The following is a 19,728-nucleotide window of genomic DNA, read 5'->3' on the forward strand; positions in this document are numbered from 1 at the left end:
CTTACTGCACATGGCATTTATGGACCCAGGGATTTTCGTCTCACCAGGTGATGCCTGTTAGTGTAATTTTTCAGACTTCTCAAGTCAACCTTAAATACAATTTGCAGTGTAATTTTATCCAGGGGTTCTCAGCCCTGTTAGACCCCACACCCTCTTACATAGCAGTATTTATTAATGCCCTTGTTCCATATTGAAGTGAATTTCGTAGAGAGTGCAATTTACCTACGCACCTAAGTTTGAAAAATTCAGTACTATTTTCTAGCTGCCATATGAAGGAGAAATAAGAGGAAGATAATTTACAGGAAAATAATACTTGTTTCAGTAGGAAGTGCTTGGTCACGAACCCCTGGGAGTGCACTGAAGCAGTGAGACCCTTGTGTTTATTTATAGAACACAGTGGCTCCAAACGCAGGCCAAGTCAGGTGCCTGTGTCAGTGACTCAGAGGCCGTAGGGGGCCTTTCTCACCAGGGATGTGGTTTTCCGAAATGGAGAGCAATTCTTGGCAACATTCCAAATGATCAAAATTCAGCCTTCTCACAGTTTACATCTGAGTCACATTCTTGTAAAATTCAGCCTGTTCTGAAACTGTAAAAAAAAAATTGTGTGTGTGTGTGTTTATATGTAAAAGGAAGTTAAATTCTTGGCCCAAGTCATCATAAAAATTTCTTTTTTTTACAAAATGGATTTTTCTCAGTGTGACATTCCAAACTCATGCTGAATGTGGGATAATTCTCTGATGTGTGACACTAAATCTTGTATTATGGGATGTCCGAGCATTCTTGCCCCTGCTGCTGTATGCCAGGAGTGCACCTCCAAAAGTTGTGACAACCACAGACACCCTCACAGATCTGCAGGTCACCTCCTAGGGTGTAATCATCTAAATGAGGTTATAAGAAAACTTCCTGAGAGCTCCCGTGTGACCCTCAGGAATACACATGTATAATTTCTATTATTATGTAAATGGCCATGTGCACATAGTCAAGTCTCTCCCCTTGATGCAATTCCTGTGCTATTAATATTCAATTTGATTAAACAAATGTGTGTTGTGTGCAGTGTGTGGATGGCCATTGCCTGTGCCTCTATAATATATACTCTTACTAGCATTCTGCATAATAAAATCCTGACAGTTTCTCCCTTGCTGGATGAATAAGTTTATTTCCTTGATAGGTTAGTTTACCTTAAAACCTTAAAAATTACTCTCATATTTTCCCTAGTTGCTAAAAAAGTGGGAGTAAGTGCAGAAAAATGCACTGTTCAGGGCACTTAGGAAACAAAGACAGGGAGACAGCACTGCAGGATGAGTGGGTCCATCAACAGGAGAATGTGCAAGAAACAAAGACAGTAGTGGGTGGGGGGAGGATAGGTACCTCTAACAGAAGGCCGGAGGGCTTCCTGTGGGAGGCAGTGCTGGAATTGTGTTTTGAGGAACCAACAAGAGTTTGACAAGCAAAAAAGGGGAAGAACATCCTAGCAGACGAACAGCTTTTAAGGAGGCACGGAACTGTGAAATGGTGCTGTGTTTGGGCACCAATGAAAAACCCGATCCCTTTAGAGAATAAGCTGCAAAAATAACTGGGATTGTAGACAAGACACAGAGGGGTGCAAGTGCTTGCCTAGGGCAGGGCAACCCTCCAGTTTCACTCGGGAAGGGGGCTCTGCATCCTGCAGGAAGAGGAGGTGGCGTGGGCAGCAGGCAGGACTCTGAGCTGGAGCAAGGCCATGTCCCCTCGCTCCCACTGCCACCTTTGGCAGATGTCTTGGAATTCTGAGGGTTCAGGGGAGACCCATGTCTCTTAACTTTACTATGGAGAGTATTTACTCCTTTCTGTCTTCTAATTTTCCCTCAAAGGCATGGTGATCACCTCTTTCCCCAAAGAAAAGAAGACAAATTGCTTTTTAAAGGGCATTGTGCCATTTCTCGAGGGAACCATGCCGGGTCTGTGAACGTGTTCTCCTTGGCTCAGTCCCTTTCTCTGCCTCTTCCCTCCTCCTCTCCTGCCTCCCATCCTTTTCCTTTTCTTTCATTACAAAGATTACAAAGAGAATACATAGAACCTGTGGAGACTTTGGAAAACACAGAAGAATTCAAAAAAGATCAAATCACATGAAAACCCATCATCCAAAGAGGAGAATCAAGATGGTGGCATGAGTAGAGCAGCAGAAATCTCCTCCCAAAACCATGTATATTTTTGAAAATACAACAAATACAACTATTCCTAAAAGAGAGACCAGAAGACACAGGACAACATCCAGACCACATCCACACCCACGAGAAGCCAGTGCCTCGCGAAGGGGGTAAGATACAAGCCCTGGCCCAGCAGGACCCGAGCGCCCCTCCCCCCAGCTCCCAGCAGGAGGAGAGGAGTCAGAGCAGGGAGGGAGAAGGAGCCCAGGACTGCTGAATACCCAGCCCCAGCCATCCGCACCAGAGCGCAGACACACAGTGCGTGCGTGGGGTGCTGGAAACTAGGGAAACAGGACAGTAAGACCTGTGAGCGGGTCCCCGCAGCCGTCGCACCCGGGACAAAGAAAAGCGAGTGCTTTTTGAAAGTCTTAAAGGGGCAGGGATGCCACAGCTGGACGGAAGCATATTGGGACACTTAGCCCAGCAGCTGGGAATCCCAGGGTACTCCGGGCACCCTAACCCCCTGGGCAGCAGCACAGCTTGGAGGCCTCTCACAGAGATAAACGGCCTCCCACCGGTTCCCCCTCCGACGTGGCTCTGTCATATTGGAGAAGCAGCCTGAGGCAGGCCATGCCCATAGCAACCGCGGAGCTTAACTCCACAAATGCCAGGCAAGAATTAGAAACTCCATGTGCATTCAGCTACTGAGCACAAGCCACTAGGGGTCGCTACTCTCCCAGAAGAGGAAGGCCACAAACAGGCAAGAAGGGACTTTCTCTTAGCCAACACACCACCAGCTCCCCACAAATACCTCTATCGCCATGAAAAGGCAGAAGAATTTGATACAGACCAAGATCACAGAGGCAAACCCTGAGAAGGAGAGAGACCTAACCAGTCTTCCTGAAAAAGAATTAAAAATAAAGCTCATAACTATGCTGATGGAGCTGCAGAGAAATATGCAAGAGCTAAGGGATGATGTCCAGAAGGACATTACAGAAATGAAACAATCTCTGGAAGGATTTATAAGCAGAATGGATAAGATGCAAGAGGCCATTGATGGAATAGAAACCAGAGAACAGGAACGCATAGAAGCTGACGCAGAGAGAGATAAAAGGATCTCCAGGAATGAAACAATATTAAGAGAACTGTGTGACCAATCCAAAAGGAACAATATCTGCATTATAGGGGTACCAGAAGAAGAAGAGAGAGAAAAAGGGATAGAAAGTGTATTTGAAGAAATAATTGCTGAAAACTTCCCCAAACTGGGGAAGGAAATAATCGATCAGACTACGCAAGTGCACAGAACCCCCAGCAGAAGGGACCCAAGGGGGACAACACCAAGACATATAATAATTAAAATGACAAAGATCAAGGACAAGGACAGAGTTTTAAAGGCAGCTAGAGAGAGGAGAAAGGTCACCTACGAAGGAAAACCCATCAGGCTATCATCAGACTTCTCAACAGAAACCTTACAGGCCAGAAGAGAATAGCATGATATATTTAATGCAATGAAATATAAGGGCCTTGAACCAAGAATACTGTATCCAGCAAGATTATCACTTAAATTTGAAGGAGGAATTAAACAATTCCCAGACAAGCAAAAAGCTGATGGAATTTGCCTCCCACAAACCACCTCTACAGGGTATTTTAGAGGGACTACTCTAGATGGGAGCACTCCTAAGACTAAATAGATGTCACCAGAGAAAATAAAATCACAGCAAAGAAAGCAGACCAACCAAATACTAAGTAAAGGCAAAAAATAAAATCAACTACCCACTAAAAGCAGTTAAAGGAAACACAAAAGAGCACAGAATAAAACAACCAACATATAAAGAATGGAGGAGGAGGAATAAGAGGGGAGAAAAATAAATAGTGACCAGACAGTGTTTAAAATAGCTCAATAAGTGAGTCAAGTTAGACAGTAAGATACTAAAGAAGATAACCTTGAATCTTTGGTAACCACGAATCTAAAGCCTACAATGACAATAAGTACCTATCTTTCAATAATCACCCTAAATGTAAATGGATTGAATGCACCAGTGAAAAGACACGGAGTAATAGGATGGATAAAAAAGCAAGACCCATCTCTATGCTGCTTACAAGAGACTCACCTCAAACCCAAAGACATGCACAGACTAAAAGCCAAGGGATGGAAAAAGATATTTTATGCAAACAATAGGGAGAAAAAAGCAGGTGTTGCAGTAATATCAGACAAAATAGACCTCAAAACAAAGGAAGTAACAAAAGATAAAGAAGGACATTATATAATGATAAAGGGCTCAGTCCAACAAGAGGATATAACCATTATAAATATATATGCACCCAACACAGGAGCACCAACATATGTGAAACAAATACTAACAGAACTGAAGGAGGAAAGAGAATGCAATGCATTCATTCTGGGAGACTTCAACACACCACTCACTCCAAATGATAGATCCACCGGACAGAAAGTAAGTAAGGACACAAAGGCACTGAACAACACACTAGAACAGATGGACCTAATAGACATCTACAGAACTCTACATCTAAAAGCCACTATTTACAATAGCCAAGAAATGGAAGCAACCTAAGTGTCCATCAGTAGATGAATGGATAAAGAAGATGTGGTGCATATACACAATGGAATATTATTCAGCCACAAGAAGAAAACAAATCCTACCATTTGCAACAACATGAATGGAGCTAGCGGGTATAAATAAGCCAAGCGGAGAAAGACAAACAACAAATGATTTCACTCATATGTGGAGTATAGGAACAAAGAAAGACTGAAGTAACAAAACAACAGCAGAATCACAGAACCTAAGAATGGACTAACAGTTACCAAAGGGAAAGGGACTGGGGAGAATGGGAGGGAAGGGAGGGATAAGGGTGGGGAAAAAAAAGGGGGTATTACGATTAGCATGTATAATGTGGGGGGGCACGGGGAGGGCTGTGCAACACAGAGAAGACAAGTAGTGATTCTACAGCATCTTACTACGCTGATGGACAGTATTGTAATGGAGTTTGTGGGGGGGACTTGGTGAAGGGGGGAGCCTAGTAAACATAATGTTCTTCATGTAATTGTAGATTAATGACAAAAAAAACCCCTTCGTCCACAGCATCCACCATTAACATGTTGATAACTGTGCTTCTTAATTTTCTCTTTGTCCCGATAGCCCCAAGACCAGCTGCTCTGCCAGCACCCCCCAGGCCCCATTCCAGCTCCCCTTTCTAAGGTGCTCTGCCTCTAGTCCTTGTGGAAGCTGTCACCCATGAGTACCCATGTGTGTCCTGCTGCAGCCGGTGGCCTCCCCACCATCTGGATTGCCAATCTCGGCTCTAAGCATCAACTTCACTTGACGGGGCTGCTGGTCCCTCCTGCAGGGGGCAGAGCCCTCTGGTGGCTACTGTGCTGCTGGCCTGGGGGATGAGGCTGCCACCAGTCTCCCTGTAACTCTCCATCCCGGGAATGGATACAGTCCCTTCCACAGCACAGCTAAAACTAGCTGTAATTTTTAACAAGAGTTTTTGGGAAATGCAGCAACGTTTGAGTACCCAAGCAGTTACACCATGTCTGGTTGTAGTTCTGGCCAATCTTGGAGTCCAGAATTCCCGGCCTGTCACTGGGGGACCCCACGGGGCAGTGTCCCTGATCCACCTCCATGTGGCTGATGCCAGATTATACTGACCTCCAGGGGAGGCAGTTGCAGGCAGGCAGCTTAGCTAAATCAAGAGAAACCAACTATAGCTAATTTAAGCAGAAAGGGGAACAATTATAAAGGATATTAGGTGGCTACTGAATCCCTGGGATGGACAGAGGCCCAGGCTCGGAAGGCACCCAGCCAGGAACAATGACCAAAATCATGCCACAGGATGCGTTCTGGAAGAAGCCGCTGCTGTTCCTGACTGACACAGAAAGCAGCTGGTTGCTAACCCCAATAATGGGCCCCGGATGCTCCTGCCAGCACCACCCCATGACTGACCGGGAAATGGGGTCTACCATCGTTGTGGCCCCCACCTCCGGAATGGGGTCTGTGTGGGCCCTGCTTCTTTATAGAGCACCAATGGTGTGTCCACTGCGCCTGCTGCCTCCCTCCCCCATGGAAGCTCCCATCTGGGGCTGCTCAATTCCATCTTGCCTGGGGGCAAGGTTCTCCCACCACATCTCCACCCTACTCAGTGTCCAAGTCTCCCACTCTCTGTTCAAGGGACTCAGGAGAGTCTAGAATTGCTGGGAGGTGGGCTGTGCACAGGTGCCGGGGCGGCTCAGAGCGCAGAGCTCTCAACACTGGAGGAGGGCTCTGCATGGGATCCCTTCCTCACTGCCCTGTGGCCCTGCAGACTGGAGAGTCGGCTAATCCCCCCGGGGAGACCGAAGATGCAGTGCCTTCTTCCTTCCTCCACAGGCCGACTGGCCATTCTGCCATGTCTCTGTCTTATTAAGTCTCTGGGAGAGGAAAATGTGGCTCTGCAGGCATGCCTCTGGGAATCTCCACCCCTCACGTAGGAATAGCTTTTGGGAGGCCAGAGAGAGAAAAGAGGGGGAGGAAAACACACAGCAGGCCATCATGACTACTGCCCGACGAAGGCTGTGGCAACCACATCACCGGTGTCCGGTTCACAGTCACAGTTGTGCGACCGGGGGAGCCTGGGTCACGTGGTGGGGAGGCTGGGAAGGTGAGCAGCCCACCTCCAGCTTCTGTACCGGGACGAGGGCCATTCTGTTGTGCTCACCAGTGAATTTGGCTCAGTAACTGATGGAGAGTAGGTGCACAATAAATATTTAATGAATCAAAGAATAGGAAAGTTATAGAAGTCAACCTCATTCACAGCGTAGAAAATACTCCACTAAAGACATTTTCTCGGATCTAGATGTTTCTGTCAGGTTCCCTCAGTGCTGGGCCTCCCAGTTGAGGATTCAGGTCTGAGTGACTTTCTATGAAGCTTATTATTTAAACTTCTGTGACCAGTTAAACTAGAAAGTTCTCGCGTATTTTTTTTCCTTTTCTCTCTGTTTTCTATTTCTCAAGCAATTGGGAAGCCTTCTTATACCTCTCAGAAAATTCTGGGACCTTCAAACCATCACCCCATCTCTTCTTTCTCTACTCAAATCTTTCTCCCAAGTATGCTCATGCTCCTCATACACCTCCTTAATTTTTCTTGCTTCTCTCTGCCTTTTTCTCTTCTAGTTCATACGTCTTTTCCCCATACAACTGCTTAAGGCTTATTTCATTGTTCTTTGTAATTGTATGTGGACAAGCATCAATGCTTTCAACAAAAAGCCTTTGTCTAAAAAGAAAGAAAGAAAGGAAAGGAAAGAAAGGGTGTAAGTACTGGGAGGCAGTTGCTTACCCCTTCCTCAATAAGACCCAGGTATGTTACAGATACTGACTCAGTAATACCCAGGTACTCTTTTGGGTGTTGACCTACATCTGGCTGATATTGGGGGTTTTCTTCAAGTCTTCAAACAGGAAGATATATAAGGCCACAGAAAAAGTTTGCTCCTTTCTCACTTATCTTGATTCCTGGGTACGGAGACAGTCATTCCAGGCAGTGGACCAGAAGCTCACAGACGCCTTCTCTCTGGGCTACTCATTCCTGAGAATGCTGGGAGATGGCAAGGGGGTGCATGAAGGCTTTTTTCTCTCCCATACTTCCTGGTTATTCTTCATTGCTGGTTCCAGTGATCAGTGACACGGCAAAGACATGGCCAGGAAGGAAAGAAAGAGTAAAGGGCTCCTTCATAGACACTGAGAAGTGATTGGTGGCCACCATGGCAGAGGTGTTGGGGGTGGGTGGGTGAGGAGGATGAGTGGGATAAAGGGGCACAAAGAAATCTCAATCATAATTTAAGTTGGCCACGGGGATGGTAGTACAGCACGGAGAACAGAGCCAATGGTTTTCTAACATCTTCTTATGTGACAGATAGCAACTGTACTAGTGGGGGTGAGGGTTTAATAATATGGGTAACTGTTGAGTCACTGTGTTGTAAACCTGAAACCAATGTAAGATTGTACATCAACAATACTTCAGTAAAAAAAGTAAAAGGCTCCTTGCTAATTCATGGTGGAGCCAGTGAGTCTTTTGCTTAACCCAGTATGTTAAGTGGCTGCATGAGGACCATTTCTCCCCAGCTCCACTTTCTCCCCATCCAGCCCTCTTTGGTCCCTGTGCAAGGTTCTTATCTTTTCTAGATGGCTGCAGTCAGGGCTTGGCCTTCCTTAAAGATTTCCCAATTCCTTCTCTCTTTTTAGGAGAGCTGCTCTCTCAGCAGGAGGCCCACTGTAATCTCATTCTTTTCTGCTTTTACTGCATGTGTTCCTCTCTGGCAAAGGCGACAAACCAAAGACGGGAACACACCTTCCACTGAGGAGAACTTGCTCCACGCCCCATGGGCTGACCTCTTTCTCCCACACATAGTGGAATAATTACTGAGCTATTGGTAAAAAAAACCATGGTAGCAAGAGGACTGAGGGGAGAAGAGTGGAGATGACTGGGGTTTTTGAAGGCGCCAAATAAATAGCACTCCCTCTTTCCCGCCAGGGTGTGAAGCAACTGGGAAATGAGACAAAGGAGATGACAGATGGAAGACTAATACTACGGTATTTCCTTGACACTGGAGAATATGGCTTATATCTGTGGGAAAATGGGTGTCCTAATGCAAACCCCAGAACTAGACAGAAGCTCACAAAGGGCACTTCTTGAGGGTAACTTGTTCCCTAAAGGAAGGGAGAGGAAGAGGCTGAGTTCTCAGTTCCTGAGTCACACTAGGCTGTATGTGTTCCATCAGGGGAGAGAGCCCCGCCCAAGGAATGAAGCATCAAGAGTGGGAAGGAACATTTACCGTTTTTGGGGGACCTTGTGCCCTGACTTGGACTGCTTAGCCAAAGAACTGTGACCTTGGACCCTTGTTTACCATGGGAGGGACAAGAATGAGACAGTTTTAGCAGTCTGTAGCATTCTTACTATAGTATTATTATTGTATGCTTGTGTCTATGATGGTGGGGAGGCATTTTGGGGTGGAGGCTCATTGTTCTTTTGAAATCTGGGTAAAATAAATTTAGAATTTGTAAAGGTGAGCAGCCTGGCAGAACATCTATTGGGATCACCAGGAACTGTTCCACTGATGTGGCTGATCGGGAGGTATTTCCATCCTCCTCTCCCATGGGCCTGCCTTGGGAACCTTACCTGAAGAGAAGAACCATTCATTCTTCAGCCAAGCTTTCATCTGGGTGTGTCCTACATTGGTGTGATCATTTATGCATTGTTCTGATTTCTGGGATATGGTTTCTGAATGCTTAGAACTAGAATACAAAAGTGGGCACACTTTTGTATTCCACATACCAGAGCTACAAGAATATTCCTCTCCTCTCTCCCAGGTGATATTTTTAAACAGTGGGATATCATTAGGTACTAAACTGCCTTCAATAGCTGGGCCAGGGCTGGACACCATGGACAGCACCACAAAGATGTTTTCAGCCAGATACAGGTGTTCCCACCTGCCTCTCTGCCCACTAGACTTTGTGTCATGAGGAAGGAAATTTTTCTTCCTTTTTTTTTTAACTGTGTGTCCCTGGCATATAAAAGGTTCTTAATAATTACATGCTGAATGCATCAACTGGTTGAATTTTGAGTGCAAAATCTTGTGTTCCAATAGAGTATTATCTTCAAATGTTAAAAGCCATTGAATTTTGGAACAGAGAACTTCCGAATATTTTAATTAAAGTGTTCCTGGAGTGGAACAGCTGACAATTTTTATTATTTGTGGATTAAAATTTTTCTCTATCTCAGTTCCATTTATGTTGTCATTTTAGTGACAAAAACAATTTAATTTGTATGCACCAAAAGCTTTTTCAAAAAGTTTGCATGGCGCTACCAGTAAAGCACTGAACTGGTCAATAATCTGTTAGATGCTGCAGTGTGGCTCCGAGTCAGATGCTAGTTATCATTTACGGGTGAGTAGCTATGATCCATTTATGTGTTCAGCTTTTCAGTAGGCCTTTTCCATAGGTTCCATGGAGAGGTTACTGCATGATTCTCACTAATGAGTGTTTACAGTATCTCTGCCATGGAGATTATAGGCAAATGGTGTTTAAAAGCTCTTCTCATCGTTTATACAATTGCTGGTATTACACGGCTATTTATTGTGAAGTTGAAACTATTAGAAGTGGACATTTTAAAAAGCAATCTTTGTGGAAAACATAATATCAGAAAATAAAGTCAGTTGTTTTGCAAGGCAGTTTCTATTCTTTCCATTTTGAGAATTACTCTCAGTTCAGTTGTATTACCATGGTGATGTGTTTACATTTCAACAAAACCCAACCAAACCATGAACTGGAGCTCTGCACGTCTAGCTCCTGTCCTAGGTTTTTTTGCAGTATCTTTATTATTGAATAAAGCTGCCAATGTCCTGGCTAAAAAAAAATCACAACGGAGAAACAATTTCTCAGCCAGACACAACCATCTGGATTGTGAATCTCAGAATTCTAAGAAATCACATTAAAGTGAAAAGAAGATTGGGCATTAGAGGGGTAAAAGTCAAATGAAGAAGAAGCCTGCACATAAATAGAACGATACTTGCTCTCTAAAATAAGATTGTGGAAGTAAACAAACACAGGCAGGGCATTTTGCTTAATGAGAATTGGATGTGTGGCTTAGCCCTCTGAGGTCTGAAATGAGTAAACACTTCCAGAATTGTCAACACATACATCCTTCTCTCAAAGGAGAGCCTTAGAGCTGTGGCTTCCCCACTCACTGTTTATGAAGCTAATTTTGCTCTTTGGAATAATTGTGCATGAATTTTTGACAACTAAATGAACTCTACAGGAGGTGAGTTTTGAGGGCTTCAAAAATTCCTACAGTTACTACCAGTTGGACACAGGAAATAGTTTTGCATAATACTATTTGTGTAAGGAGAAGGAAAGAGCACATCATCTATTCTATCAAAGTGTGAAACCAAGATTTAGACAGATGTACACAACTAACTTATCACATCTGCTCAAATATTATATCAAATCATTACTTCCAAGATAGCAATTTTTTTAGCCCAAGGACACATTAGCTCAGTCAGATCTGGGCTCTCACAAAGCTTTTTGCTAGCTGCCCTGCTTACTGGTAAATAGGCAATGTGATCTTGCCTAGCAACCCCACCGTGGAAACAAGGCTCAATTCTAAGTGGTGGGGAGGTTAGGAGGGTGGGCGAGGCAAGCAAGCTTCCTGCCTCTCAGGGTCCCTGTGCAGCTGGTACCTGACATATTGCAAACATTATCTACAATTCCTGGCAGTTTCAGAAGGACAATGAAGAAGCACGGGGAAGTTTACTGAAAGACAAAGGCTTCCAAGATTCTGAGCAGAGACTGTTTGAAAGTTCAATCCAGAGTCAGTACAGAAGAACCAAGGGAGGATGAGGACATTTTTCTCATTGAAAAGGAGGTACTTACACAAGATAACATATCCAGGAAGGGACAACCAGTAGTGACCTCCTGAAGCTCAACAAAGATTATCTTAAGCCAGACAGGAGGGAGCATTCCTCAACAACTAAGGGCAGCATTAAATCTGCGACTGTCCACATCTAAGGAAACATTTGACCTTTCACGTTGGAAATGATCATTAACAATCACTGAGCACTTAGCAGGCACTGTGCTAAGCTTTTACACACTTACTAAATCTTCCAAACAATCCTATGAGGTGGATTCTTTTATCTCCATTTTATAGAGGAAGAAAATGATACCCAGAGAGGTTGAGGAACTTGCCCAAGGCCACTCAGCTATTCAGCTGTGGGGATGGATGCGTCTTGGAAAGTCGGCCCTTAGACTCCAAGTTCTTAAACTCTACCCTATAGGAATAGTGAACGGTTGCAGGGCTAATGGGAAAAAGAAGCCCAAAAAGATAGTTTGTGGTTCCATCTCAAAAGCTACAGATTAAAATGCTCAATGAAGGCAACTGGGTTTAAAAAAAATATCTGGGGCAGCAAAAACGGGTATCCAGAATAACAGATATTACTAAAACTTTATGCCCATACCTCTTCCTTTAATAGTGAATTATGGGTATGCCACATATTTGCATACATCTACATACACACGGAAGACACTTAATTTCTTAAGTCCCTAAAACACCCCAATGATTAATGCCTCCAAGCATCACTCTAAGTTGTCTGGAGGAAGCAGCTCCGGGACCCACTGGATGGCTTGGACAGTGAGCAGGGGTGACATGCCTACCTCGCTGATAAACTCTCCAGCCGATAATGCAATTCAGACACCGTTATCCAGCCTTTGTTACAGCTTCCCTCTCTGACACCAAACCAGTTCTGTCCTGTGCTGTCTTTCCTCTGCCCACCTCCTGGAGCCTGGGAATGCCTCCAGCTTCCAACGTCTTTGCAGCCCTCCTTGCCAATCTCAGCCTCATTTGGATTGCAGTTATATTCATATCCTAATTTATGACTTAACAAGTGTCTCACAAACATTTAATTCACTTTAATTTCATTATGCATTTGAGAGGACGATTTATGGATGGGGGTGGGATGAGGGGGAAGAATGACGTTCCCATCGCCAGCAATTAGATTAACTTAATGATCTCCTTTTGGGCTTTGGACTTTGTGTGTGTCTGCAAACAAAACTAGGCTAATAATAAGTAAGTTCCTGGATTCTCAGAGGGGCCCAGCTGCCTCTACAAAGTCCTATAATATCCAATATGGAAATTCATGACATAGGTAAAACATTCCACGTGGTTCTCAGGCAATTTGCTTGTCATGATGCTTTTGTGAAAAAAAAATTGCTATTTTCATATGCAGTTTCAAATCTATCAATAAATTATCTTTTTTTTTTCCAGATGGCTTTTCTGAGGAGATGAGGAAGGGACTATTGAGAAACATGGGTCAGATTATTTTTCCCTGTTCCCAATTTATACCCTGAGTGCCCTCTTAGGAGTCAGAACTCATGACAGCTTTTTGTAAAGAAGGATTATAGTTCTTTAGTACTTGGATGTCTAGGAATATATTGACCCCAGAACTGGGGTACAGATGGTGCTGACTTAGATTTATGTACATAAATGTTCTCTACCATAACTATCCTTACTCATTTAATTGCCCGTTGAATTTTGCCGTATTGAACATCCCTGGGACCCAGGACCCCAGTTGGGTGGGGCCGAATGTTTCTGAGGCGTGCTTGGAGTGGAGGGCCGCCTTTCCCCTTCTCAGTTCTCTGGCTCCTTGGGGCTTTCTAGTGAGGCAGCAGTAGCGATGTGTCTCCCACACATCAGGGAGGAAGAGAGGAGAGAAGGAAGGGAAACAATCGTAGTCATCCTCTCATCTCTGAGACCTACTCATTTTCTTTACTGGCATTTCCATGGTTGAGCCAAGGGGTTGGTTGATCTTAGAAGAACTTCTCTTGACCATTTCTGTCCTGGGAAACCTGCCTGAGGTGTTGCTATTATGACTGAAGCTTGGGAATTCCTGGGCAGGTAGCTCAGTGACAATTTCTTATTCTTGGTCTTCCTTCCCAGAAGGCAAACCCAGAAGGGCACCCTACTGTTCATGGCAGTTGGTCTGGCTTATTTTGTTAGGAGGAACTCTGGCAACTTTGACTTGAATCGTCGAGTACCTTGAAAAGCTGGCTCCATCAGTGAGCACTGGGCTGAGGGTCAATCAGTCAGAATTCTAATCTCACCTCTGCCTTTATTAGCAGCATCATTTTATGCAAGACCCTCAACCTCTTGGCTTCTATTTTTGCATCTGAACAAATGAGGTATATGAATGCAAAAGTTTCCCTGTGCTCTGAGGTTCCCTGTCTAATTCACCAGCAGGCAATGAATAGAAAATAGAGCACATGGTAATGATTTCCTACATCCCGCGCTGCAAATGTGGTGTGCTTTTGCAGAAAATCAATCTGGGTGATGGAGAAAGGACCATTCGTTCTGGTGGTGGTGACAGAGTTATGATAGACATGCTTTTGGTGGGGTTATGGTACTAGGGTCCTCCCCGGTGACAATCTCCAGAGCCGGTACTGGGAGTTCTGAGAAGACCTGAAGGATTATTTAGTTCAGAGGCAGTGCCAATCTTGCCTTGAGTGCTTTCCAGAGGAAAGCAGTGATGCTTCTGGTCCACCTTGGGACTCCATTGGCATGATTCCTTTGCCCTGACATCAGTCTAATTCCCATTCTGAATTTTTTCACCTCTTAACTGACTCCTTCAGAAGTTGACATGAAATGAAGCTCTGATGACCCATTTTAGATAGTGACCCTGTCATTCTGACTTGGACTGTCGTCCTGTCTCTTGAGGATAAACAGCCGACAAACACAGCAACAGCTCAAACACGTGTGGTTTAAAAGAAAATTATGTTATAAATGTGCAACTTCAGCAGGAAAGAAGGGTGAAGAGGCACACAGATACTTGGCTAGTGTCTGTCTCAAATGAGGGTGGGGGTCGCTGTATTTTCCTTTTCATCTAAACATGCTGGTCTGTCTCGGGCCAGTCCTTTTCCTCAGCATATTCCCTTTGACACAGGGAAGCAAGGTGCCAAGTCCACCACCGCCACTGTGGAAAGTGCTCCAAAGCTGTGTCCTCCTAACAGCAGGTCAATATCACCATGTGAAAAATGACCACAGGCACTTCCTGGGAAATAATTACGTTTGCACTAGTGAGGAAGTTCAGACTCAAGAGTTTGAGCTGCAGTCAGAGAACCATGCAAAGGACATTCAAGGCATGAGCTGAGTGGGGTTTCCTGCCCTGGGGCTCACAAACAGGCTTCACGCAGCCTGAGGACCACCCAGACCATCTGGAAGCTTCTGTATGTGCATTCTTCTGGGGGAGGGTCCACAGCCTCATCGGATGCTCCCAAAGCTGCCCGTGACTGAGGAAAGGTGAAATGCCACTGACACGATACATTTCTTCTGTACTTCTGATTTCTGAGTCCAGGGTGATGCAACTGACTTGTCTGTTTTTCTTCTTTGCTGTTCCTAGAAAAAGCAAGTGAGTCAGACCAAGATCCGGGTCATCTCCACTCTCCTGTTCATCTTGGCCGGCTGCGTGGTGTTCGTGACGATCCCTGCCTTCATTTTCAAGTACATCGAGGGGTGGACAGCCTTGGAGTCCATTTACTTTGTGGTGGTCACTCTCACCACGGTGGGCTTTGGTGATTTTGTGGCAGGTAAGCACAAACCATTGTCAGGGCCCCAGAGGGGAAGATACTCTGTTGGTTCCAAAACCATGAGAAAAGATGCGGGAGAAACAAGTGAAAGAGGCTCCGTGTCACCACTGCTGCGCACAGGCTCCCTGCAAGCCTGTACAGTCCTGCGTGACGTAAACAGGAGCAGGCTTCTGCCATGAGAGGAAAGCCAGCCTCTTCCTCCCCAGGATGCTTATTGCCCTTATCATATGAATTATGCATGAGTGAAATGAAATTCTCATTGTATCTTGGACTTCTGAATTGTATTAAGGTTCTTCTGAGTCAATTGATAGGGCTATATTAGCAAGTGACAAATGTAAAAGTCTGGAGGTATTAGCATAGAGTTTAGCCTGCAGTGACCTGCAAGTTAAGCTTTCTGATGCTGCTGAGGTGAGGGCCGTGGTCCCTGTGAAAGCTGTCCTGAGTTTACCCGGACACAAGGCTTAGGACTCAGTTGACTACTGGCAGCTGAGAACTGCCCTGAGGAAATAGAATGGATTCTATGAAAGCAAAAGAAAACCACCATCAATTTCTCCTAGGGACAGGGATCTTGAAGGAAAAATGAGATCCGGCTTCCCCCGTGGATCTCTTTCCCAGAGTGCGGAAGGAAGGCAGGAGGGGAAGGAGGCCATCCTTCTCTTTCCCAATGGGATTGTTCTAGGAGGTCAAACAAAATTGGTCATTGTCTACTCCAAGGAACAAAGGCTTTGATTCAGCTACTCCATCAGAAGTTCCAAATGTTTGTGTGTGTGTGTGTGTGTGTGTGTGTGTGTGTCCTCAATAAGTCCCTGTTAGGCAGTAGCCTGGACACTTGCAGGCTGAGTTTCAGGCTGATTAGCCTTCACTTGGCACACGGTCCTGGTAGAGTCTTGGCTTTTCCAAAGTGCGTGGTGTCCATGAGGAGGACCAGGATCTGGTCTCTGGGCATCTGGGGAACACAGAATTATGTTTGAATTCTGAATGAACTTGTTGAATGTTGAAAGGTCATCAAAAGGGGCATGGATGACACATTACTTCTAGGATGACTGGCAGAGTGGTTTTGTAACTATTCCAAATGGGCAGATGAAGACAGTTGCCCACAGTGTAGAAATAGCAGTTTTTATTTTTTCTTCCTTTTTATTGACTAAGGACTAAAAATCGCAAAGTCAAAGTGATTTTAAAAAAGTGCTTTCAAAAGCCTGGGGCCTGGGGCCCCACCAGTCTTTCCTATGCACTGTGCTCAACCATTGTGCAACTCCTCACCTTGGGTGACAAGTCACCTGATGCCATCTGATTAGAGGCCTGAAGCTCTGGAGAAAAACCACAAGCAGCGCAAGAAGAATAATAGCCATTGTCTGGTTAATTCCTTTGCATCATCCTCAGTCGGTCTCTGGGAAACTCAGGCCAGGTTCCACTCTAAGGTAAATAGGTGCAATGGCTGCTAGAGTTTAGATCTATTTCACAGACATCTTTCTGTTCCCCCATAATTTGTACTTCTGTTCCCCTATAGTTTGTACTAGGTTGTGCTTCAGAGGGCTCCATGCTAACCCTGGACTGTCTGGAGGGCTGTCCGTTAGGGGCCACTTGGTGAAGGACCCTGCTCTCCAACCAGCTACTCATTCAATCTGTTAATCTGGGGCACAGATGGCACAGTCCTGGGAATATGAAATTTTTAAAAAATTATGATTTTAACTTACAATTTTTTCATTTTAGCCACCATAGACTACAAGAACTTAGTACATACTGGCATCTGACCTTTTCTTTACTTAACTATTAAGGGTGTTACCTCCACAGTCATAGGCATGGTACTGTTTGAATTCCCGTACTTCTTGTTGATTATAGAGCCTTATTTCCTGTGTCCTGAGGTCTCCACAGACAGAGGACTCTTACAATTCACAGTCTGACTGCAATTAGACCAGGTCCTTCTAAGCTCTTTTCTAGAGTTTACATAGACCAGTCTGAAGAATGCATGCCTTAGAAGACTGGAAGTTTGTCACACCTTTTTGATGATACACTAAAAGTGATAAGGAAGGATGCCTGGTCATTTAAAAAGGTATAATAAATCACACCAACCATCAAGGCTTGTTAACACAGTATCAACACTACTAGAAATATAATGGGAATGTCCATCACCATACTGGATTAACTGCTGGTTGATTTTGTAGCTGACTCACTTTAGCACAGCCTGACAACATTACAGCATTTCCCAGCCCTGACTGGGAGCGCACACAGAGCTCTGAATTTCAGACAAGTAGCTGACCAAAGAATATGCACAAAGGGGTTTATTGTGTTGTTTGCTAGCGCACCCTAGTGACAAAAGCCGTTGGGTGGTGGTGACTTGCTAAGGTAAATATTTACTCTCCCAAGCGTTAAAGGAGAAAGCTGCAGAGCTCTCTGGTCTATCTCAGAAACGAAATGAACCTCAAAAACCACTTAATGTTGCAGAAACTACAGTAGTATTCTAGAGAAAGCTTCCGGGAAGAGTTGTGTAAAATGAAAAAACAAAGGTGGCTAAAGCAAACCAAGGGGGCCTTGCCACATACCCCTTTAGCAAGGTTTGGAATTCTAATTTAAAGACATGGCTGTAGCTGTGGAGACCTGAGACCTTGGCGGCTGCAATGCAAAGTGGGTTCGGTAGCACTGAGAAGAGCCGCAGGCCACAGTGCCTGCCCAGCTGCCTGTGGGAGGCATTATTGATACCATAAGAGCTCAGTATGAATTCACTGGTGCTTGATGAGGTTCCAGCCATGACCCAGTGGGCCAGTCTAGCAATCACTCATCATGTAATACCATCGTTACCAAACATTGCTAATGTCTTAAAATGGCCTCCTGCCTGCTTCACAGAGTGACATCTAAAAGAGTGAGACAAGGCTGACATCAGTTACTCCATGGAGATTCCTCACTTCTTTAGGAAAGGGGGCTGGGTTTGGAACCTATTTTGTGTGTGACTACCTTCGGCAGTCAGTGCCTGTAGGAGAGCTAGAATAATAGGCTAATTATTTGGAATACATGGCTTGTCCTTTCAATGGAACAGCCAATCAATGCAATGAGGCAACTGGCCAATTTGGTTTGACCGATTTTCACTGTAATCCCTATTTATAAAATAAAGGAATTGGACTAGCTGGCCTAGAAGGCTCCTTTTAGTTCCAGCGTGGTGATCCTAATTACTCAGTCTATTGACCCTTTGGATTAGCATCATGTAAACACCATTGCTCAGTTAACATTGAATCACTGTTGCTCAGCTCCAAGCCTCAGAAATGCCATTAAGTCGAATTTTACTTTATACATCCACTCATCTTGGTGAATGAACATGTGCTTAAGGAGGAAATGGTTCCAAGAATTCCAAACCACTTGGGGTTATTTAATATTTAATTTTTATTACTTTTAAAGAAATTTAAGAAAAATACTGACAACAGGACCTGATCTTCTAGCTCAAGTCATTCTTTGTCAAGCTTAGGTTGGGAATAGGTGGCTCACGTTGGCCACTGACACATTTTTGTTCTGGGTGTTACAGTTAGTGGTCGAGAATCAAAGGAAGTTAAGCCACAAGTCAGGCTCGTTGAGGAAAGGGACACATCTTTTCCTTGCCCTCCCAGCTCTGTCACATCTTGTATACAACAGGCCCAACAGCTGAGCATTGGATGGTGCTGGGATGACATCCACTACGTGGACTGGAATATGTTTGCTCTGCAAAGACCATATGCTAGATGCTGGTTAAAGTAACGCTTGACTGTTTTCAGGGGGAAACGCTGGCATCAATTACCGAGAGTGGTATAAGCCCCTGGTGTGGTTTTGGATCCTTGTTGGCCTTGCCTACTTTGCGGCTGTCCTCAGTATGATTGGAGACTGGCTACGGGTTCTATCCAAAAAGACAAAAGAAGAGGTAGGACCCCTTCCAAGTTCTATGAATGTTCTTGAGATCAGATGAGCTCCTGACAAGAATTTCCTGTTTCTATTCTATGGTCTAGAGCATTTCTTACTAAATGGAGGGCTTATAAGGCTTCTTTGCTTTGAATCACTACCTAAAAGCCAAGTGAAACGGAATAGCAGTTATTTCTGGCTCCTTTTTTTGGTGGATGAAAAAAATCTGGTGACTCACCAGCCCACAGACTCTGGGAAGACAAGTAAACAACAACTTATTTTTAAAAATGTAAAGGAAAAGAAAAAAACCCACAAACAGTGAGCAGGGCAGACTCTAGCTGAGGGAGGTGTGCTCTTACCCCTCATTAGCAAATGCACCGGGGAGCCTTAGAAAACTTATAAAAAGCTTGAAAAGGCTGGCCTATCCTTCAGGTCTCAGGGTCTGTATGGAAATACAGTTGAATGTCATCTCTCTCAATTCTCTGTGTGATAAAGGTTCCTTTCATCTTGATTGCTTCCTGGTTGTTAGATCTATGGAAAGAAATATATCCCTGTGGCTAGGTCTACATATAAATATATGTAATATTTCATCAATTTTTACTGCCTCATAAAAATATGCA

At 44.5% G+C, this 19,728-nt stretch overlaps 1 protein-coding gene across 2 annotated transcripts in view; it reads left to right on the plus strand.

The window, feature by feature from the left end:
- The window catches only part of KCNK10 (potassium two pore domain channel subfamily K member 10), a 126,526-nt gene that overhangs the window by 99,095 nt on the left and 7,703 nt on the right, over positions 1 to 19,728 (plus strand). For both annotated transcript variants that reach the window (XM_073242012.1, XM_017656013.3), the window contains 2 exons: positions 15,064 to 15,250; positions 18,988 to 19,130. In XM_073242012.1, the coding sequence (XP_073098113.1) occupies positions 15,064 to 15,250; positions 18,988 to 19,130 (330 nt within the window). The remainder of the gene's footprint in view (positions 1 to 15,063; positions 15,251 to 18,987; positions 19,131 to 19,728) is intronic.

This window comes from Manis javanica, chromosome 8 (assembly GCF_040802235.1).
Source record: "Manis javanica isolate MJ-LG chromosome 8, MJ_LKY, whole genome shotgun sequence".
NCBI classification, from domain to species: domain Eukaryota; kingdom Metazoa; phylum Chordata; class Mammalia; order Pholidota; family Manidae; genus Manis; species Manis javanica.